General features: G+C 56.0%; 1 protein-coding gene across 1 annotated transcript in view; it reads left to right on the top strand.

Moving 5' to 3' along the window:
* Positions 1-249: 249 nt before the first annotated feature.
* The window catches only part of CFAP46 (cilia and flagella associated protein 46), a 102,315-nt gene continuing 80,839 nt past the window's right edge, over positions 250-21,725 (top strand). Inside the window, 11 exon segments of the mRNA XM_068961379.1 lie at positions 250-298; positions 870-994; positions 1,144-1,275; positions 1,761-1,825; positions 2,653-2,817; positions 3,806-3,929; positions 4,363-4,457; positions 5,236-5,346; positions 8,213-8,312; positions 15,208-15,306; positions 17,047-17,237. Of these exon segments, the coding sequence (XP_068817480.1) occupies positions 250-298; positions 870-994; positions 1,144-1,275; positions 1,761-1,825; positions 2,653-2,817; positions 3,806-3,929; positions 4,363-4,457; positions 5,236-5,346; positions 8,213-8,312; positions 15,208-15,306; positions 17,047-17,237 (1,256 nt within the window).

The raw sequence follows: 21,725 nt of genomic DNA, 5'->3' as shown, positions 1-21,725 counted from the left end.
GAGGGCGCGGCCTCGGCTCCGCCCGGCGCCCCCGACCGGCCCCGGCCCCGGCCCGGGCTCCTCCCCAGGCCCCTCCCCAGGCCCTCTCCGCGGGGCTGGTGGGCGCCGGCGCGGTACGCCTCGGGACAAGTTTGGTCCCGCCGCCGACCCGTAGTCTCGCGTCCATCCCCGTCGCTAGGCAACCTCGAGGCCCCAGCAGAGAGAAAACCAACAGACCTCGGGGCAGTGGGCACCTCGGACGCCGGCGCCATGGACCTGGTCATAACGCAGGAGCTGGCCCGCGCCGAGAGCCAGCAGGGTGGGCGGGGGAGGTCGAGACCCCCTGACCCCTACCCCCGGGAGGACTCCGGGACCTGCTGGATCCCAGCCCCTGGGGACACCCCGGGACCCAGGGATCCCTGCCCCCGGGAGACCCCAGAACCCGCCCGCCACCCGCCCCCAGGGAGGCCCGGGGCCTCGCTGAATCCCAGCCCCTGGGGAGACCCCGGGGCCTACCAGGACCCCCTCCCCACCTTGATGACCCCCGCCCTACCTGATCCAGTGACCCCTTGAAGCCAGCACTTCGAGGATGTGTCTGACCTGGGCAAACTGAGGTGCCTTTTTAAAGGAAAGCTTTCGTTTTTCCTAACTGTTCCTCAGAATCGCTCACGTCGCAGGCTCCCGAAGCCTGAGCCGCAGGGCTGCCGCGGGGTTCTCGGGGCTGGGCTCGGGGCACCTTGCCCCTGGGCTCCTCCCTGGAGAGGAGCGCGCCAGTGGGGCCCAGCCTGCCCGAGTCCAGCCCCGTCCTCGGCCTCCTGACCGTCCCCACTGCTGCTCTGCGGGGCGGTGGCCGCTTGATGACCGCCTCTTCCTCACTCCTGTCCTGGTAGATGCTGACTCTCTGAAGAGGGCTTACCAGTTGATTAAGTCCGCCAACCTGGGCAAGTCTGAGTTCGACCCCACAGAAAGCTTCAGCCCCGACCTGTTTGTTTTATGTGCAGAGCAGGCCCTGAAGGTGATCAGTCCCAGGGCTGCTAGGGAGGCAGCTTCAGGGGACCCCGATCTCCTGGTTTACACCGGAATCGGGAGACGGGGGGGCCCCTGCTGGGTGGTCCAAGGGCTGCTCGATCTCCCAGCCTCCCCCGGGGCTCTGTGCTCACGCAGATGGGGCAGCGGGAGGTGAGTGAAGACTGTATCCAGATGTACTTCAAGGCGAAGGGGCCGGTCACCCAGTTTCTGGGCCGGGCGCACCTGTGCAGGGCCCAGCTGTGTGCCCCCAAGTCCACGGAAAACATGGTGAGAGGGGGCCCTGAGCCTGGGGGGCTGGTTCCTCCTGATTCCCGTCCTTCTGAGTGAGGGAGCCCTGGAGTACACCACCTCGAGTCTGCTGGCACGGCGAAGTGCGCCCGCAGCTCGCTTGCCATCCTGCGCTGAATCCTGCAGCTCGCTTGCCATCCTGCGCTGAATTCCTTATTGCTGGCGCTGCTGTGTCTCCCCTGCGTTCCTCTGATTCTCGGAATTCCACATCTCGCCCCGCAGCAGTTCCCCCACCCCCAGCGTGGTTTTGCTGGGAGTTGGGTGACCGGGTTCATCTTCAGTGAATGCGATGCTGCGTTTCCATCTGTGCTTTTCCCTAAGCCCCGGGGTCTGGCTTGTGTCCTTTTGACCTCAGACCATTGCGCCCTAGTGCGTGGTCATGCCTGCTCACAGAGGGGTGTGGGGGGAGCAGGGGGTGGGCTTTCAGGGAGGGGGCTCACTGTGCAGTCTTTATTTTGTTTTAGGAGGAATTTGAAAATTGTGTGACTCAGTATATGAAGGCGATCAGCTTTGCAAAAGGAGAACCGAGGTGGGCACGACGGGGCGGCCGTTCCTAGTTGGAGGGTCTGGAGCCGGAGTTTGCCAGGTGGCTCTGCGCAGGGGACAGGCTCTGTCTTCTTTTGCTCGTGCTTTCCCGCAGCTCTGGCGTGTGCGCCCGTCTCCTGACGCTGGAGCCACACGCACGCCCGCCTGCCCTGGCTGCACCCTCTCCTGTGCAAAGCCTGTGACCTGCAGACGGCCTTTGTCTGCTGTCCCTGTGGGAGCCTCACCCTTGGCCAGTCCCTAGGAGTCTCCTTTTCGGTCCTCTCTGGGGGACTGGCACTGGGCCCCCTCCCTGCCCTCCCCCACAGTCCTGTACACCCCCTGGCCTAAGGCCTTGTGTCTGGAGGGGTGATTCTCCTGAAACTCCGGCAGTTTTCCGCTTAGTTAATATTCATCAAAAAGAAGTATTACTGAAATTGTTAAATCTGCGTACAAACTGGTGTTGACACAGCGTATCTGAGATGGACACACTCAGCCCTAGGAGCTGCGTGTCAGCCCTGGGATTATTTGTCCCCCCTCCCTGCGTCTGCTGTGGACGGCCTCCTCTGCGCAGGACCTCGGCAGGGATGTCTGGGGGGCGAGGCCTGACCCTGAGCCGAAGCTCTGAGGACAGTGGGTGTTTCTGGAGCCTCGGAGCCCGAGGGGTGGGCGCCCTCGGGAAGGGGCCTGGTCAGTGCCGTGCCCTTCCATCGCGGCGGGGTCTGAGCTGGAGCGGGCAGCACGGCTGCTCCGGGCGGGGCTGCCGCACTGCTGAACACGAGCCGGTTCCCTCGGGCAGGCCCGGGGCCTCACTGTCCCCTCTTGGCGCCGCAGGTATTACTTCCTGGTGTACAACGCGTCGGTGCTTTACTGGCAGATGGTGAGGCCGTTTCTCAAGCCTGGCTACCGCCACTACCTGGTCCCCAGCCTGGCCCAGATGGTGAGCGCGCTCAGCCAGACGGAGGAGGAGGACAAGGAGTGGCAGGCAGAGCTGATGCTGTGAGTCCCCCGCCCCCGCCGGCCCCTCTGCTCTCTGGTCTGAACTGGGAACCAGGTTTGGGGCGCCCTGTCCGCAGAAGTTTCTCAACTCTGCCCAAGGCGCCACGGTGTCCCGAGCAGACGGGCGTTATCGCAGGAAGCGTGCTTCTACTCAAAACCCAGGAAATGAAGAAACCGGGAAAGTAGACGTTGTAGCAACAGGCAGCCCAGCCGGAACGCGCGCCCCACCCAGGGAAGCTCGCCCCCCGCGCGCCAGGCTGGCCGGGTGGCCCTGTGGGGCCACAGCGAGTGGCTCAGCAGCTGGTCCCAGCGAGCAGGCGGCCAGGTGGGCGGGCTGAAAGGCACTTGGTGACGCTCTCCTGTATCTGGGAGACGCTGTGTGTGGCCAGCAACTGCGTGGGTGCCGGGAAGGCCCAGAGGGCCGGCCGTGAAGTTGGAACCCAGAGTCTGCAGGTGTTTCTCACCTTTTATGCAGTTTGGGGAAGCTTTAACAGAAAATCAGTAAAACCATGCCTTTTCTCTGAAGGCTGTTGTTTGAGGTACACAGAATCACTGCTGGACAGGCCCCGGCCCCTTTGCGAGTCGGGGCCCAGCCCTCTAGGTCTGGGCCAGTCAGGTAAGCCCCAGACCGTGCATGGGGTGAGGAGCGGTCCAATTTCTGCATCTTTCTGAAGTTTGTAAAACATAAAATTAATAAAATATGATAACCCAGGTTATGCTAGTCGTAAAGAACCTGCCGCAGGAGACTTAAGAGACGCGGGTTGATTCCTGGGTCAGGAAGCTTCCCTGGAGGAGGGCATGGCAACCCACTCCAGTATTCTTGCCTGGAGAGTCCCATGGACCGAGGAGGCTGGTGGGGTACAGTCCACACAGTCTCAAAGAGTTGGACACGACGGAAGTGACTTAACACGCGTGTTGCAATCTGGTCATTAGACCTTAGTGGCAGAAAATGCGACTGTCCAGGCCTGACTGCTCCTGTGTCATCCAGGGAGCTCCTGGAGTGCTACCTGCAGGCTGGGGAAAGCGGCGAGGCCGCGAAGTTTTGTGCCACCGCAGCGCCGTTCATCAAGGCTCATGTGCCGCAGAAATACCGGGAAATATTTGCCCTGATGGTGAGTCAGAATATTCACATATGCAGAAAGAAGTCATTTTGTCTGAAAACAGCTGAGACCATCCGTTGGGATATAGACACACACACACAGGCGTGCAAGCATAAACAGGACGAAACACCATCTTTCCCTCCTCGTGGCTGAACGTTCCCTTTTTAACCACACTGAGTTTTTTAAAACAAATTAGCAGAAACTTCATAAAATAGTTACTGCGCCAGTGTGTGTAAAGAGCACTCATCACCTATTCATTTTATGTATAAAATTCAACTGGAATTATATGTGCAGAACTAAGCATAAAGCACATGAAACGAGAAAGTGCTTGTCAGTTACAAACGCCATTTTTAAAGGAACGACATCTGCAAAATAATAGCTAAACACAGTACCTGGCCGCTCCCTGACTCTTTAAATCGCGATATTCTGTTCCATCTTATGACAGGTCCAGCACGAGCTCATGGACGAGCCTCAGTTACAGGAAGAGAGGAGAAGCTCTATCAGCCTGTCTGTCACTTTCCACATTAATATGCTGAAAGCGTAGGTGTTGTGGGGCGGGGACAGACGCCCAGGAGGCTCTGTGCCCCGGGCGGGGGTGTGTGTGCAGTGGCGGCCCGGTTGGAGGGCAAGCCCGACCTTGCCTCCATCTGCTGAGAGGCTCCGGAGAGGCGGCCAGAGTGAGTGCGCTCCTCAGGCGGTACAGTGGGACAGCGGCCATGTCAGATGCCTCTGACGGCCCTTCCGGAGGAGGCCTGAGACTTGACCGTGAGGCTGACAGAATGATGGTGGTCTGTGCGCGAGAGCCTGGCGGGACGGGTGAGGGTGCAGGGGAGAGACTGTACCAGGCAGAGGCCTGCTGCTGGGGCAGGTGGGGAACAGGGTGGTGGAGAACTCGGTGTGTGCGGTGAGGAGATCCGAGTGTGTGAGTGGGGCGGTCCCGGTGTGTGAGTGAGTGGGGAGGACAGCTGTCCAGAGGGAGGCAGCGGCTGTCTGGGCTGGACGCAGCCGGTGGGAAGGACCCCGCCTCCCTCCCGGGTGGGCTGCACGTGTGGGGCTGGATCTGGGTGTGTGGCTTGTGCGCGCTTCCTCAGGGCTTATTCTTAGTGGCAGAGCAAGACAGAGGCTGGACTGGGGGCGGGCCGAAGAGCTGTGAGAGGTTACCAGGAGCCCGGCGGAGAGAAAGCAGCAGGTGTTCCCTAGGCCTTCTGTTAGTGGAGGACACAAGTTCAGAGATAAATTAGTTTCAGAATAATTACTTAAAGAAAATGACAGGATGTTTTGGTTGTTTGATATTTGATTAAATTAATCTGCATTCTAGAAAACTGGATCAAAATGGCTTGCCTGAAGACGTCAGCAGAATTCTGAAGGACACCTACAAATGCCTAAGTCAGTACAGCCACCAGCAGTTGCCTTCAGTCAGAGAGGACAAGTAAGTGTGTGTCTTTCCAGCTTCCCGTCTGTGTGCAGCATTTGGTGACTACAGGAAAACATGAAAGAAAAGCGAAAACAACACCGTAACCGTAATTCCGCAAGCAAGCGTCAGCCGTGTGGAGGCTCTGGGGCCTCTCTCTCTGGTCTTTTTGTCCTGAAGTTGCACTGTTTGGCAGCGCTTGGGATATGAAACTTCATATTGGACTTTCAGAAGTCCAGCTGCCTCCCATCACAAGTGCTTTTCCAGTCATTGCACCATCTCACACCTTCTGAAGAGTCATCCCAGCGGCCGAAGAACAACCCCCCCACCCCGGGTCTCCATCATCAGTTCTCTGCTCGAGTGGTGGGGGGCTGCTCAGAGCTCCGTCCCGGGCGGAGTTCCCGGAGCTGCTGGCTGAGCGGGAGGCTGAAAGAGAGGTCTGGGTGCGCCCAGCGCAGCTCTTTGACCAGGCTCGCGCTCTAACTCAGAGCAGGTCCAGCTGGTCCCTGGGCACGGCCTCCCCGAGGTTTCGGGGGGTGAGGGCTCTGGGGACAAAGTGGACCCAGTGACCAGGACGCCCGCCCGCCTCCTGGGGCCGTGCCCCTCCAGGCAGGCCTGCTGCTGCTGACCGAGTGGAACGGCCATTCATGTATCTGCGAACACTTTTCCTTCTGTTAATTTTCCAGTCCTTCCCTCTCCCCAGATTTTATAGAGCAGGTTGTGAATCGTCTTACTGGAGACTTGCTGCAGCCTCTGCTGTCTCGGGATTTGAGCGCTCCTGCTCCAGCGCACGTACCAGCTGTTGCACTCTGTTCACTCCTTCGGGCTTTTCAGATGATTTTTGATGTCCAGATGGGTTTCATTTAAGATAAGAATTGTTTCAGCTGATGTTCACCCCCCACCAGTGCTGGGCCAGACACGTTTAAGGCCGTCAGGGAGTCCCCGAGGTCCCAGCCCAGCAGCCAGCTCAGTGGGCGGTGACCCGGGTCCCCGGCCCCGGTCCTGACCCTCTGCGCCTGCCCCCACTCTGTGCCCACCCCCCGCCCTCCCGTGCATCTGTGGCGCCCCTGCGGCCAGTCTCTGGGTTGTGGCCGGGAGGACACAGCGTCTTCTGCTGCGGTCCTGAGTCTCTGCGCCTGCCCCCACTCTGTGCCCACCCCCCGCCCTCCCGTGCATCTGTGGCGCCCCTGCGGCCAGTCTCTGGGTTGTGGCCGGGAGGACACAGCGTCTTCTGCTGCGGTCCTGAGTCTCTGTGCCTGCCCCGCACTCTGTGCCCACCCCCCGCCCTCCCGTGCATCTGTGGCGCCCCTGCGGCCAGTCTCTGGGTTGTGGCCAGGAGGACACGGCATCTTCTGCTGCGGTTCCAGTGTGTTCAGCTCTGTCACTGCTGCCGCACCTGGAAGGCGCGTGTTCCCTGCTGGCCCGAGTCCGGGCTCAGCCGCTCGCAGCGGCCGTCTGTGAGGTCAGGCCCTCCCTCAGCCCCAGAGCCTCAGCGGCTCCAGGCGTCATCGAGGGGCCCTCTGACCCCTCCCCACCTGGGCTTCAGTGTGTGGAACTCTGGGTGGGAAAAAAAAGGTCTTTGAGTTTAAAGCCGTAAAAGGCCTGAAAACCAGTGATGGGTACCTTGGCGGGTTCTCTTCTTAGCTGCGTGTGGCGGGGCTTGGGAAGGCCAGAGGGTCTTGGTGGTCCAGACTGGGTGGGGCTGGACGGAGGGCCGGGACCACCTGTCCATGCAGGGAAGGGAGGTGCCTTTTCCTGCAAAGGACGAGGGGAGGGGAGGCGCGATACAGGATAGTATCCTCTGAGCTCAGAAGGGTCTTTGAGAACAAAGGCCTAGCTCCATGACACACAGTTAGGAACTCACTGCGGGGGCTGCACACGGAGGAAGGCCTGTGATGACGACCCAGAGGTGTCCGCAGAGCTCAGAGCAGCCAGAGGGGCACGGGGACTCGGGGCCAGAGCTAAAGTGGCGCCTGCCCGCCAGCTGGAGCTGAGGGTTTTCCTCCCCCAGGCCCCCGTGACCACTCACCTTCCGCATCAGCAAAGGGCACGCTCCCGTTTGCGCGTCAGGTGAAGGTGAGGGGTAGTGTTGATGGGCTCCTCTGGCGTGGTCCCGCCCCTCGGGAGTGGGCAGAAGCTGGGTCACCATCACTGGAGGAGGGCGGAGCATGGGCCTACCCAGCTGGGAGGAGCTGCCCAAGGGCAGAGAGTGTGTCCCGGCCACAGTCAGGCATCGATGCTGCCTCAGGAAGAGCAGGGACGCCAGCTTGCTCCCAGGGGATGCTGGCGTGTCTGGGGACACTGCTCACCACCCACCCCGTGCAGGCCAGGTCCCCACCCAGCAGAGAACCACCACGTCCAGACGTGAGGGGGTTAGGCTGGGAAGCCTGGCCCGTCTCCCCCACCGAGAACACTGCCCTGATTCCGCTAGTTCTTTGTTAAGCCTTGAATTCAGGGGGCTCATCCTCCCGCTTTGTTCTTTTTGGAGTTGCTCACGCTCCTCCAGGGTCTTTGCATCTCTGCACACGTTAGCCCCAGCCTGTTGGTTTCTGCAGAGACCTGATCGGCCGCTCTGGTCACCTGGTCAAGGCGTAGGAGGAGTCCGCCTCGAGGACGTGTCCTCCATTGCTGCTCCCCGCCCCGGGGCTGCGGTGCGGACGCGCGGGGCTCACAGCTGCGCCTGCACCTGCCCTGAGACAGCGGCGCTCCCTCTAAACCCCCTGTCAGGGCCGCGGCAGCTGGGCTTGGGAGCCCTCGCCGTGGGACTCCTTTACTCTCCCGTTTTGTCCGTGCGCCAGAATGAAGGCTGAAGGCTTATCCCACCGCCGGCAGACGTGTCTTGTTGCCTCCTGTTGACCTAATGATGTTTCATTTCTGTTTCCAGAATGATTTTGCTTTTTGAATTAGCCCATCTTTCTCTGACCTTGAAATGCTGGGAGATCGCCTCTGATTGCCTCTCAGACCTGAAGAAGATGGACAGCAAAGTAAGTAGTCGCGGCCGGAAGCCCCGCCCCTGCCCAGGGCCAGACGCAAAGGGCCAAGAGCAGGCACGGGATTCAGAAGCCCCTCGCCAGGGGGCCTGAAGTGTTGCGTTGTTGCTAAATTCCCTTCTAGCCTTTTTAAAGTGCGTTTCGCATGGTTGAAATGGTGCGGTTTTTGCACCAGTAGGAGATTAGTGGAAACTGGATCAGTGCATTGAAGAGAACACAGCCGCCGTCCATGCGTGCGCTCCCAGCGCTGGAGCGCCTGCCTACACCACGCAGACGCCAGCAATCCTGAGAGCAGAGACAGGCAGCGTCACAGCAGCAGCAGGGTCTGTCATGGCCCACTGTCAGCGTGGATGGGTCGCCCAGACAGAAGAGCAATATGGATGTTTTGGGATTGAACAGAGCGAGCCTGATCGGCACCTCGGAAGGAGGAGAGTGCTCACTCTTCAGGGGAGATCATGTTAGATCACAAAACAAGTTTTAACCAATTTAAGATGACAGGAACCACGCTAAGTGTCTTTTGGGGCTGAAATGGGGTGAAACTAGAAATCGGCAACAGGAGGCAAAAGCTAGGATTTCACAAAAGTGTGGAAGTCAGATAGCATACTCCCGAACAAGCAACGGGCCAGAAAAGAAGCGAGAAGGAAAAGAAGATTTTGATACATAGGACAACAGAAACACGCCTCACCAAAACCTATGGGCCGCAGCACAGCCGTCCTCAGAGGGGCGTTCGGTAGACATGCCTGCAACGAGAAAAAAGGACGCCTGAAAGTGAACCGCCACATGCACGCCTCACCAAAACCTATGGGCCGCAGCACAGCCGTCCTCAGGGACGTTTAGCAGACGTCTGCCGCGAGAAAAGAGAACGCCTGAAAGCACACCACCATATGTATGCCTCAGCTAAGCTCAGCTCAGTCGCTCAGTTGGGTCAGACCCTTTGTGACCCCACGGACTGCAGCACGCCAGGCCTCCCTGTCCATCACCAACTCCTGGAGCTTGCTCAAACTCATGTCCATCGGGTGGGTGACACCATCCAACCATCCCATCCCCTGTCGTCCCCTTCTCCTCCCGCCTTCAGTCTTTCCAACCATCCCATCCTCTGTCATCCCCTTCTCCTCCCACCTTCAATTTATGCCTCAAGAAACTAGGGGAAAAACAACAACCACAACAACAAAAACAGAACAAAGCCTGCAGTTAGTGGAAGGAAGGAAATGGTGAAGATCAGAGCGAAAGCAAAGGAAACAGAGATGAGAAAACCAGTAGAGAAGGTCAGCGGAGCCAACAGCGGGTTTTTTGAAGAAACAGCACTGCAAACATTAGCCAGACCAGGAAAAATAGAAGACCAAAATCGGAGACGAAAGAGGAGCCTCACGGCTGATAACACGGAGACAAAAAGGATCTTAAGAGACCAGTGTGACATGTGCCAGGAGGATGGGCAACCTATGCGAAACTGGTAAATTCCTGGAAGCATACAACCCTCCAAGACTGACTCGTGGGGAAACAGAAAGCCTGAATAGACCAGTGAGTAAGCAGGTTGTATCAGTGATCAAAAAATCTCCAAGTAAAGAAACTCCCAGTGACCCAACAATCCCACTTCTGGGCATGTACGCAGAGAAAATGTGATTTTAAAAGACGCACGTATCCCAGTGCCCACTGCAGCCATGAAGGCAGCCTAAAGGTCAGCAGAGAAGTGGATAGAGAAGGCGTGGGGTACACGTACACAGTGCAACGTTCAGGGCAGTTCAGTCACTCAGTGTGTCCGACTCTTTGCGACCCCATGAACCTCAGCACGCCAGGCCTCCCTGTCCATCACCAACTCCCAGAGTCCAGCAAATCCATGTCCATTGAGTCAGTGATGCCATCCAACCATCTATCGTCCCCTTCTCCTCCCGCCCTCAATCTTTCCCAGCATCAGGGTCTTTTCCAATGAGTCAGCTCTTCGAATCAGGTGGTCAAAGGACTGGAGTTTCAGCTTCAGCATCAGTCCTTCCAATGAACACTGTGGACTGATCTCCTTTAGAATGGACTGGTTGGACCTCCTTGCAGTCCAGAGGGCTCTCAAGAGTCTTCTCTAACACCACAGTTCAAAAGCATCAATTCTTTGGTGCTCAGCTTTCTTTATAGTCCAACTCTCACAATGGAATATTACTTGGCCATAAAAAGGAATGAAATTGGGTCATTTTTAGAGATATGGATGGACCAGGAGACACTCATACAGAGTGAAGTAAGTCAGAAAGAGAAAAATAAATATATCAGTGCATATATGTGGAATCTAGAAAAATGATATATTAAACTTACCTCCTGTGTATTTTGAGGACTCCCTGGTGGCTCAGATGGTAAAGCATCTGCCCGTGATGTGGGAGACCCGGGTTCGATCCCTGGGTCAGGAAGATCCCCTGGAGAAGGAAATGGCAACCCATTCCAGTACTCTCGCCTAGAAAATTCCATGGATGGAGGAGCCTGGTGGGCTATAGTCCATGGGGTCGCAAAGAGTCAGACATGACTGAGCGACTTCACTCACTGACTCACCCAAACTTATCTGCGAAAGAGAAACAGAGGCGCAGACGCAGAGAGCAAGCATGTGGATCCCAAGGGGGAAGGCGGGGTGGGGTGACCTGGGAGACGGATTGACGGACACACACCCTGGATGTCACTATAAAAGAGGCAACTAGTGAGAACCTGTGGTGCCGCACAGGGAACTCTACTCGGTGCTCCGCGAGGAAACCCAGAAAGGGAGGGATGTGCACACACAGCCGAGTCACTTTGCTGTGCAGCACAACTAACCCAACAGTGTAAAGCAACTGTGCCCCAAAATAATCAAGAAAAAAATAGAAACACACACTCAGGATGAGATGACTTCACTGGTGAATTCTACCAAACATTTAGAGAAGAGTTAATGGTGATCCTTCAAAATCCTTCCAAAAAGTTGAAGACAAAGGAATACTCCAACTTGGTTTACAAAGTGAGCATCACCCTGGTACCAAACCAGACAAAGTAACTACGAGAAAATAGGACGCAGGAAGGAAATCCAGAAAGAAAATAACCCAGGAAAACACGGGTGCAAAAATCCTCAGCGGAATACCAGCAAACTCAATTCAGCAGCATATCGTAAAGATCAAACACCATGACCAGTGGGATTTATCCTGAAGTTGCAAGGGTGGTTTAACGTAGTCAAATCAATACATGTGATACATAACAGTAAAAGGTACAATCATCTCATAGATGCAAGAAAAGCATTTAACAAAATTCAACATCCTGTCCTGTTAAAAACTCTCAACAAGAAGTGTGTGGAAGGAAAATACCTCCACATAATAAAGACCACATGTGATGAGCCCACAGCTAACATACTCAATGGTGAAAGGCTGAAAGCTTATCTTCTAATGTCAAGAACAAGAAGACGCTGCCTCCTCCTGCCACTTCTGTTTAACACAGTACTAGAAGTTCTAGCCACAATAATCAGACAAGAAAAAGAAATAAAAGGCATCCAAATCATAAAGGAAGAAATAAGTCTGTCCCTGTTTACATGTGACATGACCTGTTTATACAGAGAAAACTCTAAAGACGCCATCAAAAACTATTAGAACTAATGAGCAAATTCAGTGAAGCTGAAGGATTCAAAATCATCATCAAAAAAGCAGTTGTGTTTCTGTACACTAAAAAGGAAATATCTGAAAGAGAAAACAAAACAGTTTACAATAGCATCAAAAACAATACAATACCTAAGAATAAATTTAACCAAAGAACGGAAAGACTTGTACACTGAAAGCTAGAAGACGTCAATGAGATCAATGAACGAAGACGCAGAATGGGAGCGTAGCCCGCGTTCTTGGACTGGAAGAATGAAAACTGTTAGAATGTCGACACTACCCCAGACTACCTACAGATTCAATGAAAGCCGTATCAGTTCCAGCGGCGAGTCTCACGGGAACAGAAAACAAGGGCGATTTGTATGGAATCACAGAAGAGCCAAAGCTCTCGAGAAAGGAGAAAACTGGCGGCGGCGTGAGCTGCAGTCACAGCTGCAGTGGCCGAAGCAGCGCGGTCCTGGCGTGAAAGCAGATGCAGAGAGCAACGGGGCGGAATCGAGAGCCCGGAAACGAGGCTGCACCGCCGCCAACTCAGGTTGACAAGGCACCAAAACACCACGGGGAAGCGTAGCCTCTTCAGTAAGCGACGCCGGGAAAGCTGAATGGCCCCGTGGGGACGGACGGAACCGGGCTCCTGCGTCACGCCTCCCACAAACGTTGGCTTGAAATGGGTTACAGATTTTAAGGCCTGCGGCTGTAGAACTCCTTTAAGAACTCACAGGGGAAAAATCCTGCCGACTTTGGTCCGGGCCATGATTGTGTGAATACGACAACAAGAGCGGAGTAAACGAGGAGGGTTACAGCTCTCGAAGAACCGTCTGCACAGGAGAGGGAACAGCGACACAGCGGGAAGGCGGCCTGCGCCCCCGGAGAAAAGTAGCTGCAAACCACACATTTGATAAGGCTTCAGTAGCTGTAGAGGAGCTCATGCCTCAGCAGGAAATCACCGTTATTAGCATCGCCTCCGTTCTCCAGTGGGAAGCAATGGGCTAAGGGCCTAATAGACACTTCTCTAAAGAAAGTATTCAAGCGGTGCACGAAGAGGTGTTCAGCACCGCTAATCATCAGGAGATAAAGTCAGAACCTCAGTGAGCCTCACCCCACACCTGCTGGGATGGCCGCTGTCCAGAGACGAGAGACAGCAAGTGTTGGTGAAGATGTGAAGAAAAGGAAGCCCTGCTGCTCTGTTGGTGGAAATGTAAACTGGCAACAGCCTCTGTGGAAATCAGTAAAGCTCCTTAAAATTTCTTTTAAAAAGCTGCTATGCGATCCAGCAACCCCACTGCCGTGAGCCCAAAGGGACTGAAGTCAGATCTTGAAGAGGTGTCTGACCCGTGTTCACTGCAGCGTTATTCTCAAAGGCCAGGTGTGCGGACTGCCTAAGTGTCTGTCCCTGGGTGAAGGGATAAAGAAAATGCGTGTGTGTGTGATGCAGTGTTATTTGGCCGTGAGCGTTCAAGCAAACCGATGTGCATGTAATCGGGGTCCCTGAAGGAGTGGAGATTAAGTGGGGAGCAGAAAAAATGTTAGGGAATAAAGGCTCAGAATTCTAAATTTGATGGTCTGTGAAGAGGGAGAGATTATGTACTGAGGAACAGAGAATGTCAGCAGAGGTCTGCCTTGGTGGCCCGGGGGCTGAGACGTCCCACTCCCGATGCAGGGGCAGCTCTGATCCCTGACTGGGGGCCAGAGCTCATGTGCCACCGCCAAGAATTCACATGCCACAGTGAAGAGTGAAGTCAAACAAATGAAAATAAAATTTGTCCAAAGAATGGCAGCAGACTTTTTGTTGGAAACAGTATGAGCTAAGAGTTCAACATCCAAATAGTGAAGTGGAGAAAGCGGAGCTGGTGGGACTTCCCTGCCGGTTCAGAGGCTGAGACTGCACTTTCAGTGCAGAGGGCGCAGGTTCAGCCCTCGGCTGGGGAACTAAGATCCCACAGGCCTCATGGTGCAGCCAAAAAAAAAAAAAAAAATTGTCAACCTAAAAAATTCGCATTCGGAGAAAATGTCTTTGAAAATCAGAAGCAAAGTACATATTTATTAAAATATACAAAATCTGAAAGAGCCTGACTTTCACTGCAGGAAAGTTTCAAGAGCTTTTTCAAGAAGGAGGATGATGGCAGCAGCAATCTGGATCTGCACGGTGAGGAGGACCAGTAAGGGGGCCACGCGAGGCAGAGAGAGCCTGGATACGTGAAGCGCTGGGAAAGGTGCTTGCTGTCTAAAGCAGAGATAATAATATGGGTCAGAAGACTCAGCATTATTGTGATGTCAGTTCTCCCCAGAAGGAGCAGTAGATTCAGTGTGATTCAATCACAGTCTTGACGGGAGTGTTTCAGAAACTGACGGAGTGAGCATAAACTGGTGGGGAGACGCGGAGGCCCTGCAGTAGCCCAGAGCAGCTCTGGGAACCGCGGCAGCGCCAGCAGGCGGGCACGGCCTCACGCACAGGCCTGGCGTAGGGCCACCGCGGTTCAGCACGGGCGGCCTGGACGTGGAGACGCCCACGGACGGACAGCCAGGACGGGGTCCGGAGAGAGACCTGCACACTCGGGGCCTCAGCCTGGACCAGGTGCAGAGGCTTCTGCTGGAGACAAAGCATCTCGTCCAGAAAACAGCGCCGGACAGGGGAGGGAGGGTGAGCACCGGCCGCCCTTCATCCCATGGACAGGAACCAACTCAACATGCACCCTAAACCAAAAACGTGAGAGCTCAAATGATAAACCTTCTGGGGAAACAAAAACCAGAGGAAAAAACAAGAGGAATCCCTGTGACCTGTCACCTCACCACCACTCACCCGGTAGGTGGCTCACCCGGAGGCCGACCAGCCCACATGGGCCAGGGAGGGGTGGGAAACGGACCCCTTTGGAAACAGGTTAGCAGCTTTGTGTACCTGTCTGCCCAGCCACCCAGGAAACCCCAGGCCCGTGCTGCCCCGCCTCCTGCAGCATGACCCCTGTCCTGACCCCAGCGGGGGTTAAGTGAAAGGAATTGTTGTCCAGATTTCATAACAGCATTTGTCTGAAGTTGGTGTAGTTATTTAAAAGTTCTATGTCCAGTGAAATTAACTGTGAAAAGTAAAAACAAAAAATTTTTTTCTAGCTTTCTCATTTAAAGTTTTGCATCTTTTGGAAACATTTTAAGTTTTTCATATATATATATATATGTATTTATATTACCTATTTTTTTTTTTGTTGAATTTCTACCGAGTCTGTGAATTGTATTTTGAAATGTTTTCTGACATTAGTGAATGTGATTGCTTTCATTAAAACTCTCCATCTACACAACTACTGTGCCCACAGGACCCTGCGAGGCTGATTGAAGTTGAGTGCCTGGAGTATGAACTGGAGGCTGTAAGACTGGAAAATAAAATTAAAACCTACACTCGAGAGGCTGTGGAGGTAAGTTGTGGACCAGGAGCTGGAGCAGACGCTGAGCCCTTGTGCAGGTCCCTGGGCCTTGTGCGTGGACTTGGCACCAGGTTTGAGGAGGGGCCCTGATGGGCACGGGCCAGCCTCCTGTGCCCCAGTCTCCCCTGTGAGCATGGCCTCTCTGGGAGGAAGTCGGGGGGCCGGGCGGCCCCTCCCTGCCGAGGCCGGCTGGCACCCTCCCGCCTGGCCCCAGCCCCGCAGCTGCCGGGCACCACCTGTCTGGCGGGCCTGTGGGTTCCTCCCTGCCGAGGCCGGCTGGCATCCTCCCGCCTGGCCCCAGCCCCGCAGCTGCCGGGCACCCCCTGTCTGGCGGGCCTGTGGGCTCACACAGCCTGTTCTCGGGGCTGGGCCGGGGGCTGGGATGGGATGGGCCTCCAGCAGGCCCTCGTGTGGCCTGTGTGGAGTAGCCCGCCCCCAGCGCACTGAGAACACGTGCCCTTGGTGAACACCGAGTCCCCCGAAGGCTTCTGCGAGCCTGACTCAGGTCCAGGCAAACGGGCATGCCCCTGCCCTAGCGCAGGGCCTGAGGGGCTCCAGGGAAGTGGTGAGGTCATCTCAGGCACGGGGAGGTGGGGCCCCCTGCGGTGGGTAAGGGGAGACCCCTGGGAGGCTGGCGGGAAGGTGGGAAAGGAGGAGAAGAGGGGGCCCTGAGGCCTGGCAGCAGCAGGGTCAGAGGACCCTGGTGAGCGTTGCCCCCTTGGTGCCCACCTTGGAGACCGTGGGCTTGTCTAGAATGTTCCACTAGGGGTTGTGAGGCAGGGGGCTGGTGAGCGCGATGGCAAAGTGACAGCGTGAGCTCCACAACCTGCCTGCCCAGTGCAGTGGGGTGTGGTCCGGCCGCCACCGCAGAGAAGGAACCCAGCGATCGCTGTGTCTGATAGAATCCTGCCGTCGAGAAAGGGACCAAAATGCATTGCAACAGGATGAGGCGGCTGGTGTTGCTCTGGGGCCCTGGTGCCCACTCCCTGGACCGGCTCCGGTGAGCCCTGCCCCGGCCCCGCCCGGCCCGGCCTGGGAGGAGCTCTGCCAGCAGACGAGCAGCCCAGCGGGGGCTCCGGGCCTGTTCACGCGCTCTCTCGGGACCTGGGCTGTCCTCACCGGCACTGCCCTTCTCGAGGGAGGTTGTGGCTGGCTGCTGGCTGCCTGCAGGTGCCGGCAGGCGGTGCTGTGGGACTGCAGGGCTGTGTCTTCTGCCTCTGCCGGCCGAGGGCTCTTCAGGGGCACCAATCGGTTCACGAGGCTTTGATGGACGCGTCTTTGCAGCCAGGAAGCCCGCGGTCTGAACCCAATGCCTGCTCTAAACCCCATGACCTGGGAGCAGCACAGGGCAGGCCCCCTGGAGCCAGAAGCCAGGCCCCCAGACACGGCTGAGTGCAGGAGCCCACAGCCCCGGAGGGCACTGAGGGAGGCCTGCTGAGGCCGTTGCACAGGCTGAGGCCCGCCAGCCCCTGTCTGCTGGGCAGGGCCACGGGCTCTGTGAATACACAGGACTGGGAGGCAAGCAGCCTCGCCCAGAGGGGCTCACAGAGCAGACGCTGCCACAGCACGCAGTGCCTGTGCGGGGGCAGGGCCTTCTCCAAGAGATCACGTAGGCAACTTCCACCCGGCAGACTCAGACCGGGGCCGGCCCGCCTGCGCCATCCGGGGCTCGGGGGTGGGCTGAGGCTGCCCGGGCCAGCCTGCCTCACCGGGCCGCTGTGCTGCGTGCAGGCCCAGCTGGACGTAGTGCGGAGACTGGACGTCACGCTGCAGCGGGCCGTGCGCCTGGGCGAGCCCCGGCTCGTCCACACGGTGTGCGCCACCCAGTGGAACGCGTGCCTCCCGCTGCTGCAGCACAACTTGCGCCACCACCTGCGGAAGCCGCTGACCAGCATCGCAGACGTCCTGGAGAAGGCGGACAGGTGGGGGACGGGGGAGCAGAGGCTCGGGGCAGGGATGAAACCCAACTCATCTGCCCAGAGAGAGGGCAGGAGCCCACGGCGTCCCCCAAAGGTGGCGGCTCGAGAGGCCGCAGGCCGTGGGGGAGGTGCCCTGGGCTCAGGGGCAGGGCCCCGCGGGGCAGACAGGGACACCCAGGTGGCGCCCACCTGAGCTCCAGAGGGGCCGAGGGAAAAGGGCTGGGCTGCGGGGCGGGCGTCAGCGGTGGGCGCAGGGGCTGTGGGCGCAGGCGCGGGAGGGGAGGGGTGGGAGGGGTGGGAGGGGCGAGCAGGGAGGGCCTTGGCGTTTCTCCTCCCCTGCCCCGGGCGGGGGCTCCCGGGGGCAACTGTGCTGCAGGACGGCCCCTGGCGGACACGGGCCGCGAGATGGGGACTCGGCAGGGGAGAGGTGTGGAGGGCCACCTGGGAGGGCGTCCAGCCGCAGGGAGGGGCCGTGGGGGGCTGCCCCGCCCCCGTCTGCTTCGGAGATTAACTGTGCTGTGTGCGGAGTTGCTCAGTCGTGTCCGACTCTGTGCGACCCCGTGGACTGCAGCCTGCCAGGCTCCACTGTCCGTGGGGATTCTCCAGGCAAGAACACTGGAGTGGGTTGCTATCCCCTCCTCCAGGGGATCTTCCCTCCAGGAATCGAACTCAGGTCTCCCGCACCAGGGAAGCCCTGAGATTAATCAGGGGTGGATTTTGTCGCCATCGTGAGCCCTCCCTTGGAGCAGGGTTCCCAGCAGGGGAGCCAGGGGCCTGATCATCAGCCGGTGGTCTGGCGAGGTTGGGGCCGGTGGCCCTCAGTACCAGCACCATTCATTTCCTGCAGGCACTTGGGGATCTCGTCTGTGAAGAGTTACATCTCTTCAAATCTGGGATTTTTCCTCATTTAAAAATAGTTTCTCCTTATGGAATCCCACGGGGCTGCATGACAGCTCCTAGCCCAGGCTCCCGGGTCTCCCTTCGAAACTCCCGCGTTCGCAGCCCCACCCCTCAAGGGACTCCCACGGAACTCTGAAGATTTTATGCAGCCGTTAGTTCTCTTTTATTTTGCAAATTCTCTGATTTTTCTTCCTCTTAAGCGTGTATTTTTAAATTTTAATGACGTCTTCTTCCAAAAATATCTTTTTATTTTATATTTGTTTGTTTGCTTTAAATAAGGTCTAGTTGCCCTGCTTTTTTCCCTCTGACAGTTCTTTTTCTGATTAACTTTATTGCGATATGATTGCCTACGACAGAAGGAACACATCGTAAGTGACCACTTGCTGTGTTGCTTCTTAACCACGGACGGGTGTGGAGTGCTGTTGAACGCTTCTTTAACTATGGAAAGGAGCTCTGACTTTTCTCTTTTGTTTAATGTGGTGAGTTATGGTGACTGGGTTTTGAGTAGTGAACCAACCTTGCCTTCTCCTCCTGGTCTCGGCAAACGTGCTTTTCTCTATATAGCCAGGTTTGATGTCCCTTTAGTGTGCTTAAGGGTTTTTGCGTGTATATTCACGAGGATGTTGGCCTGTGATTTTCTTGTTTTGTAACGCCTTTGCCATGCCGACTTCATTAAATGATTTGGGAAGGGGGGAAGGATTCTTTCTGCTTTGCTTTCTGAAGGGTTTGCACAATATTGGTGTTCTCTCCCTTAAATGGTGGGCAGAACCCAGTGAGACTACCTGGGCCCATCTGAGGTGTTTCTCTTTCCATCCTTTGGACTCTCATGCTGTGGGCCTTTCGACTTAAAGTGTGGAGCACAGCTCTTCACACTCCTGTCAATAGCGTGTAGCTCGGGCTTCTTCTGAAGTCGAGTTCGGTGCTCTCTGCCTTGTAGCTGGGTTGTAGCTGAGCTTTGGGCTCAGTGTAGCTTCCAACGTGTCTCCAGCCCCATCGTTTGTGTCCGCCTGCCCCCGTGCTCTGCTGCTGTCTCCCGCCTCCTCTGAGGCTCCCTGAGTTTCTGCCGCTGTGTTTGTTTCTTTGGTTGGCTTGTTTGTCCCCAGACCCCTGGGTGGGAGGGCGACGCTGGAGGGCTAGCGGCGCGCGCCCCCCTTAGCCGGGTCCGTGGGGGGTCAGTGCTTCCCGCGCAGCAAGGGAAGCCTCTCGGCCTGCCCTCGTCCACCCCGCTGTGTGGTTGCTGTCTTGTCTTTCACGGTGCTGGATTGCTCTTAGCAGCTGGTGGTGGTGTTTTTAAAGAAAATTACAGAAAAAACAATCTTCTCATACTTGCCGCGTCCTCTGCGATCCCGCAGGCTCTCCCTTCCTGCTCACGCTCAGATCCAGGTTTCTGCCTGCGGGCATTTCAGCCCGAGCAACCTCCTTTATTTCTGCTTGTAGCGCGTAGCTGGTGAGGAATTCTCTTGGCTTTTGTTGGCCTGAAACTGGCTTTCCCTGAGCATCACCTCTGAAGGTTATTTTCACCAGTTGCTGGGTTCTGGGTTTGCAGACCTTTTCTCTTTAAATACTTGGAAGAGGTCGTTTTATTTTCTTCTGGGCTTCATGGTTTCTGATAAGAACCCAGGAGTTATTTTAAGCCTGGTTCTCCTGTATGTTAGGTGTCTCCCCCCTTCTGTTCTCAGATTTGTATCTCCTAGTTTTTGCTTCCTGCATTCTGCATATTACTTTGCTGACAAAGGTCTGTCTAATCAAAGCTACAGGTTTTCCAATGGTCATGTACGGTTGTGGAGAAGGCAATGGCAACCCACTCCAGTACTCTTGCCTGGAAAATCCCATGGGTGGAGGAGCCTGGTGGGCTGCCGTCCGTGGGGTCGTACAGAGAGTTGGACACGATTGAAGTGACTTAGCAGCAGCAGCAGCACGTGTGGATGTGAGAGCTGGACTGTGAAGAAGGCTGAGCACCAAAGAACTGATGCTTTTGAACTGTGGTGTTGGAGAAGACTGTTGAGAGTCCCTTGGACTGCAAGGAGATCCAACCAGTCCATTTTGAAGGAAATCAGTCCTGAATATTCATTGGAAGGACTGATGCTAAAGCTGAAACTCTAATACTTTGGCCACCTGATGCGAAAAACTGATTCATTTGAAAAGACCCTGATGCTGGGAAAGATTGAAGGCGGGAGAAGGGGACGACAGAGGATGAGATGGTGGGATGGTATCACCGACTCGATGGACATGGATTTGAGCAAGCTCCGGGAGTTGGTGATGGACAGGGAGGCCTAGCGTGCTGCAGTCCATGAGTCAGTCACAAAGAGTCAGAAACGACTGAGTGACTGAACGGAACTGATGCCTTAGAGACTTAAAAAAAAAAAGTTTTTCTTGGGGTTTGATGATATACTCAAATATGTAAGATGATCTTTTCATCAAATTTGGGGAATTACTGGCTCTTATTTTTAAGTATACTTCTGCCTCATTCTTGCTCTTTCGGGGGAGTATGAGTCACAACATTGAACACCGCCTTAACTGGCCTCTAAGGCTCTGTCCATTTTCTCCTGGGAGTTTTTTTTGTGTGGACCGTTTTTAGAAACCTTTTGAATTTGTTACAGTATTGTTTCTGTTTTATGTTGTGGCTTTTCCGCTGTCAGGCTTCTTGGATTCTTAGCTCCTCAACCAGGGATCAAAACCACATCTCCCACTTTGGAAGGTGAAGTCTTAGCCACTGGACTGCCTGGGAAGTCTTGGCTCTGTTCATTTTTCAGAACATCTGTTTCAGTGCATTCTTCTGGTGGGATAATCTCTGTTGATCTGACTTCAGGTTCACTGACACTTTTTCTGCTCTCCAGTCTGCTGTTGGGCTCAAGCAAGAATTTTTTCATGTCAGTTTTTGCAGATTCTTTGCTGCACTATTTCCTTTTATTCTCTGCTGAAATTCCCCATCTGTTCTCTCATTAGCAATGTTTTCCTTCAACTTTTTGTACATTTTTATTTTTGTATTATAATGTCTGCATTAAGGATTTACTGCTAAACCCAGCATCTGGCCCATCTTGCATCCTGACTGTGGGTCACCTTTTCCTGTTTCCTGGCATATCCTGTGGTGTTTTATTGTGTTCTGAACGTTGTGGTTGCTGCACTGTGGAGCCTGTGGACTCTGTGATCTTTTTAGGAAAGTGATGATTTTTGCTTGCTTTCGTGGGCACTCCAGTTACTGGCTGAGAGGTGGCTCGTGTTTCCTCGGCTGTGTCTCTGGAAGGTCATGGTGTCTCCCGGCCTGCACCGTGTTCTCTGTGGGCTCTGATGGTACGTTCTCTTTGGGTGGGTCAAGAGGGCTCTCCCTGGGCCTGCACTCCGGGGGAGAAGCCCCGTGCAGTCTCGGCTGACGTCAGGTCAGAGAGCAACACCCAGCTCTCTCCTCTCTGGCGGGCAGGCCGGCAGCGGCTGGTCCGGTTCCGGGTCCAGTTCCACTTCTCCTGCCCCGAGCAGAGGCCCCCCTCTGGACTCCTCTGCCCCAGCTCCATGGGTCCACTCTGCCCTGGCTCTGGGCTGCACTCTGCCCGCTGTGCCTCAGGACACTGTCTCCGGAGGCCGCAAGCATGGGCT

This window comes from Capricornis sumatraensis, chromosome 23 (assembly GCF_032405125.1).
Source record: "Capricornis sumatraensis isolate serow.1 chromosome 23, serow.2, whole genome shotgun sequence".
Taxonomy (NCBI): Eukaryota; Metazoa; Chordata; class Mammalia; order Artiodactyla; family Bovidae; genus Capricornis; species Capricornis sumatraensis.
This window is presented reverse-complemented; position numbering and strand designations above follow the sequence as displayed.